Source organism: Helobdella robusta, assembly GCF_000326865.2.
Source record: "Helobdella robusta unplaced genomic scaffold HELROscaffold_10, whole genome shotgun sequence".
NCBI classification, from domain to species: Eukaryota; Metazoa; Annelida; class Clitellata; order Rhynchobdellida; family Glossiphoniidae; genus Helobdella; species Helobdella robusta.
In genome coordinates, this window is record NW_008703571.1 from 858,232 (window position 1) to 864,681 (window position 6,450).

Here is a 6,450-nt window from a genome sequence, read left to right on the forward strand (position 1 = left end):
GTGTGTGTGTGTGTGTTTTTTTCAAATCAGGTTTTCATAAGAACTATTTGATTGAGATTACGTTTTACATAATTGATATTAATTACTCATTTTCGTAAACATGCATCTATTTAGTCTTATACCTATTAATTTGAATATTATAGTTTTATTATTATTTAATTATAATAATAATAATAATAATTATTATTATTACTATTATTACAACTAGAAACACTTATTTCCATAACTATTGCTATATATAATATAGATATTAATGTTATTTAATGTTTTGAAAATGCTTCTGGCCATTATGACGTATCGATGACATTCATTTGTTTATTTTAAATGGTTATTAAATTATATAAAATAATAATAATTATTATTGAATAATAATAATAATAATTACTGAATATATATATATATATATATTTATTTATATATAATATAATAAATTACTCTAAACTAATTATGCATATGTGCAAAATTTCCATTTATTATACCTGTGAAATTGAATAAATGATACTCTGAATGTAAAAATTTTTTTTAACGTGAAAATCATTTTATGAGAAACGCAAAGGTTTGATTTACGTTCAAGTTATAAATGTGACGGAGGAAATGATTTGTGGGGCTTCGGTTCTTCATCCACGGTCTAGTAGGGGGCTTCGTCCATGGATAGGATCCATCCGTTTTGGTGATGCTCACTTTTCTAAAAGAAATAACAAATCTTTAACATTTTAAATCTGAAAATCACAACTTAAATGCTACAAATTCTTCAAACAAAATGATAGGCGTAGCCAGGGGGGTTTTGAGGTTTAAACCTTCCCCCCCCCCCCGAAAAACGTTGGCGAATTGTAAAGCCGACAGGTTTTTAAACAGTTTAACCACTAAATAAAGATATCTGTACTAGTTTGGCCTTATCTGCGAAATGAACTCAAATGACAATTGTTTTTGTTAATTTCAATGAACAAAGAGATGACAAGATTTAAAACGAGTTAAAAAGAAGTGAGAACTAGAAGACGATCGTAATCATGGCGCGTTTAGGTTCAATTATTATATCTAAAAAGTACTTAGGAAATAATTTAAAATAGAAGTACTAATGTATCATTTAAGGCTTTTTTCTAATCCAGCATATAGTTTTAAATATGTTCAATAATTATAAAAGTGGAATTTAATTGGAATTGTTTTTTAATTAGTATTTAAAGCAAGACAAAATGATACTGTTCAATTCAATTTAACTCGTGTTAAACACTCTTTTGCCAAATCTGCTTTTGCTTTTTCTGGTCCTTTTCTCTGGAACTCTCTACCTACTTCTTTGACTACTTCTCCATCACTTGGAAAGTTCAGAGCGGATCTCAAGACCCATCTGTTTTCAAAATTCATTGAGGAGCGCTGTTGAACATCGCGGAAATAGCGCTTTATAAGCTAATTGATTGATTGATTGAATTCTCTATAGTAGTCTTCATATACATAGAACTAACTAAAATTTCTCATGTCTTACTTTAACGTTAATGTTTCTTTGGATTTTCCACATTTGTTTCGATCCGAATTTCGCTCATCGATTACTTAGATGAGTTTGAAATTCAAATTGAATAAATTTAAAAAGAAATAACAAATATTTTAGAAATTGTTGTGGATCTACGTTATTATGAATAGAGGTAAGTTTTTGTGTTCAGATCGTCTAGAATGTAATTAGGAAAAATTGTAGAATTTAAATTAAAAAGACAAGAAATAGAGGACTTGCTTTCTTGTGTTCTGGTCACTTGTCACATATGACATACAACATGCCATTTGTAGAAAGGGTGAAAAAATTAGGTATAATCCGTGAAATTAGATGTGGTTCTTATAGACAGAGGGAAGTAGAAATTTTAGGGAGCATAGGAATAAATAATTCTTCAGTCAGGAGAGGTATTCCTATGGGTATTGGGAAGGATGACCCAAACCAAAGTCCAATGAAAACAAAATTCAAACTTTTGAGTGTTAAATTAAAATTAAATGGTTAATTAAATCCTGACCTGAAGGAAGGAAGGAAGAATGGAGATTGAAAAATCTACAATGAATTTTTAGAATTATGATTCAATTTTAATTTATATTATATTCATGATAGAAAAATTAAGTTATGATTATGGTTGCTAAAATAAAAATATGAAGTTGTTATGTATATATATATATATTTGTAATAATGTCGTAATTAAATAATATTTAATTTACAATTTTATTAATAAAATAAAATAGATTGACAATATAAATTAATTATTAAATATAATAAATTAAAATTAAATATTAAACAAATAGATATCGACACGGATGTGTCTGATTCTTCTGATTCAGAAAATGACAGTTCTCCAGATGAATCAACGAAAGACGTAAGATGGATAATTAAAAATAATTTGTTTCAGTTTCTCAATTTATTTTTATTTGCCAATTTTTTTGTCTATGGTTGATTTGGTTATTTTACAGTTAATAAGTGAAAATTCACTAAGACTTTCAACTTTTTGCAATCTTTGATGATTAAAGATTGCTGTTCAATTAAATTAGAATTTAGATTAAAGTTTAATCAAATTAAAAATGTTTCTATACTCGTTGGAACCCTCATTTAAATTTATTAAATTTTTCATTTTGCAGCTAAAATTACAGAAAGGTCAGTTTTAGCTACTCTTTTTAATAGTTACTTATTGTGTATATATATATATATATATAGATATATATCATATAATATAATACATTTGTGTCTAATACTACACACATTATAAGATAAAAACTGGGCATAAGATTAATTTAGAGATAAAAGTTCTCTAAATAGCTGGTAATATCTTGATTCGGCCCGTAGGGGCCTGGTTTATAATGAAATAATGAAAGAAAATCCCTAAATATCATAGGCATTGTGCTTGAGATGGGTAATTTTTCTATTTCTGTATGTCTGTTTATGTACAATGATCCTGATACCTCTGAAGCAAGTGTAGTTAGAATATGAATGACCTTTTTCAAACTTTTGACCTTTAACCTCTGGATATTCTCTTTGATTAATTTATTCTATGATTCTAATTTTTAATAATTTTCTTTGTGTTTTTTTTTTCAAATGTTAAGTCCTGAAAAATAATTATTTTCATCAGACCTGTCGTCTGTAAACTTCAGTGATCTGTTGAAGTTGAAATCCAAATTAGGAACGAAAGTGTGAGTAAGATGATTTTGTCATATAATAATATTTATAGAAAATATATTTAAATAATTATTTTGAAACTAAATAACACTTTTCTTTATTACATCTCATCACATTAAATTAAATAACACTTTTCTTTATTACATTAAATTGCATTACATTATGTTACATTACATCACATTACATTACATCACATTACATTACATCAATCTGTTCTTTACTACTTGCTACATACAGATTTTATGCTACTGCCTTCAGTAACGACGACAAAACACCATCGCTGAAGAAGGTATATAGCGATAAATTAAAGAGAAGTAAAAATAGGTTTGGACATTTTTTATTCAATTTATTTTTCTTCATTCAATTTATTTTTTGGTTCAACTGATTAGTTTGCTAATTAATTAACTAATTAATTAATTAATTAGTTTCTTAACTACGATTAATTCAGATTTTCTCCACCACTATGTGAATTAATCCTATATAAATCTAATAAATTGTCAATTGTTTCTTTTGTTTACTTTATTAAAATCTTTTTTTTCATGTTTTCAATATAATTATTGTATAAATAATTATTCAAATAACATTTTAAATATAATAACATGTTTAATGTAAATTATTTACACATAGGCCAGCTGAAATGTCGTCAAAAATTAAAGTAAAAAAAGTGCATGGGAGTTTGGATAGCAAGAAATTTGTGGGTTTTTCTTAGTCACACGACTTTTTAGCAATTGATAAGTTTAATTTATTTAGCGTTTTATTTAGTTTTCGATATATTTTTTTTAATGATTTAATGGTGGGATAATTTTGGATGAATTTAGAAAAAAATTTATTTAAGACGTGCTTTCAAAGTCTTTTTATTTGTTTAAACTGATTCACAGTACATCTTTGTGATGTCATATTTATGAATTTATTATTATATTTAATATATAATACTATTATTATAATTAATCAAACACCTATTTATAATAATAATAATAATAATCTTATTTTATATTAATAATAATAAAAATCTTAATTTTATATTTAGGTGCCTAGAGATCCGAGGTTCGATGACATGTGTGGCACTCTGAATAAGCACTATTTCAGACAGGCATACTCTTTCATCGGCAATATAAAAGTCAATGAGAAGCAGGCAAGATATTTTTTTACCCTCATACTAAATTTTAATTAATCATTAATTAAACAATTAATTGGATAATAAATAAATTATAAATGAGTAGCTTATATTTCTTCATTGATTTGCATTATATTTTTTTGAAAAAAAAAAAATTTATCCTCACCTGTAGAAATTAGTAAAAATGTTGAAGAAGGAGAAAGATTTAGAGAAGAAACAAAAAATTGAATCACTACTCACTAGAATGGTAAGTCATTATCATTATTATTATTATTTTTATTATTATTATTATTATTATTACTACTATTTGGTCATCATAGTCCAATGTAATACTTTTATATATCTTTTTCATTTTTTTTAATTTAATTTTTTTTAATTAATTTTTATCTATCTAATTATTTAATTCTTTATTCAGAAACAGCAAGACAACTGCGAGAAGGAATTATTGGAGAAGAGGAAAAAGATGTCGGAATTGAAGAAGGAGGAGAGGGAGAAAGTTTTGCAAGGAAAAAAGCCGTTCTACCTCAAAAAATGTAATTTTTTTTATTCTTTAAAAAATTTAAAAAATCTGAAAGACGCACTAACTGCTACAGTAGCATGCAAGGCCATAGTTTAAAAATGATAACGGAAAAAAAACATTTTTTACTTACTACTACTGGCTGAAATATTTGTAAAATTAATTTTATAATAATAGTTCAGTTTAGTTAGCGATTTTTTTTTCATCTTGGCTCAATTATTATTATTATTATTATTTGAATTTTAATTAATTTTTAAAACTTCACAACTCTTGATTGCTTTATATAGTGGGTATTTAGAGTTTATGTCAAAAAAGAGTATTTTTTAAACATTTAAACATTTAAACCTCTAACATTTAAACCTCGATTAAACTGTACACACACACACACAAACAAACACACACACAAACACACACACACACATACTCTCTCTCTTTCTTTCTCTCACACACGCACGCACGCACAGAAACACATGTCAGCAATTTACAAATTTTAACCTTGTATGGCATCTATTTTGTATCGACAGTATATATGTTTGTGTATATCCAAGCAGAGCTGCTTAAAAGCAGATACACACGCATACATGTTTAAAAAACATTGAAAGTGTACATTTGAACACACACGCTAAGGTATGCAAATGTTTATAGACAAAAGTGTACTCGTAAAATACGACGCCAAGCAATTCGTGATCGGCAGACGTAAATAAAATTAAACTGCGCACATCTCTATTATGTCAGACTGGCCGACGTGATGTTTATTACATTCTCTTCTTTGTTATCCGGTCACTAAATAGAATGGGCATCTCACACGACATTACCTCTTAGTTACTTCCTTCTTGACGAGTTTATCTCGCTAGCCTGTTTTTTACAGCAGAAAAAGTTAAATGGAGTCTGGTCTTCTTCTTATATTACACTGTTTTGATTTTTTGTGTGTTGAGTTTCTGTCTCAATGTTTGTTGTTTGTCGAAATTTCGTTCGTGCACGTGTTTGTTTTGTTTGACTGACTGACGTTTCACACCCAAGAGATCCAAAATTTTATCTTTGTTTGGTTTAGTGTTAGTGTCGACAAATTATTTATGCCTTTCATAGATTTTCTTTTGCGCTGAGAAGAAAAATGTCTACTAAACATTTTCTCTCTCTCTCTCTCTCTCGTACAAATTGATGTGACTATACTGGCCGACAAAGTGAGTCTCTGTTCTATCCTTCATTCCGTACTTCCAATTTAATACAAACTCATTCCTTCACTTCAATTCCTGTTGAGTTGTTGCGTCAGCGTGCACACTCATGCACGTATACGTACACACGCGCGTACATTCTCATACAAACATCTATATATGTTGACACAGGCACTCACGCATGCACGCCTCTACATTCTCATACAAATGTAACATGCATGTTGACCCCGGTCTAGTTTAAAACATACTGTCAGAGGCAACCTTTTTTTACATGAGCTATCATCTTGTTAGTTGCTAACGCAAATATAACACACGCACACATACATATGTGCACATTTACACGCATAAATTTGACCCTTGAACCTCCAAATCAACAGCTGCCAAGAGGAAGTTGGAGGAAAAAGAGAAGATGAAGAAGTTAGAAGAAGGCAGTGGCAAGATGCAGAAGTACGTGAAGAGGAAAGAGAAAAAGATTCTGGCAAAGGAGAGAAAGCATCTGCCATTTTTATAA

At 28.1% G+C, this 6,450-nt stretch overlaps 2 protein-coding genes across 2 annotated transcripts; both read left to right on the forward strand.

Annotated features, from left to right (window-relative positions):
• Positions 1 to 1,760: 1,760 nt before the first annotated feature.
• Positions 1,761 to 4,307, forward strand: HELRODRAFT_166558 (hypothetical protein; the record flags this gene model as incomplete). Its single annotated transcript, XM_009011795.1, has 5 exons — positions 1,761 to 1,974; positions 2,272 to 2,342; positions 2,602 to 2,617; positions 2,856 to 2,938; positions 4,164 to 4,307. 5 exons carry the CDS (start codon positions 1,761 to 1,763, stop codon positions 4,305 to 4,307), a joined length of 528 nt encoding a protein of 175 aa, XP_009010043.1.
• A 127-nt stretch (positions 4,308 to 4,434) lies between these two features.
• Positions 4,435 to 6,450, forward strand: HELRODRAFT_166559 (hypothetical protein; the record flags this gene model as incomplete). The annotated part of the gene is made up of 3 exons (XM_009011796.1): positions 4,435 to 4,497; positions 4,666 to 4,783; positions 6,317 to 6,450. 3 exons carry the CDS (start codon positions 4,435 to 4,437, stop codon positions 6,448 to 6,450), a joined length of 315 nt encoding a protein of 104 aa, XP_009010044.1.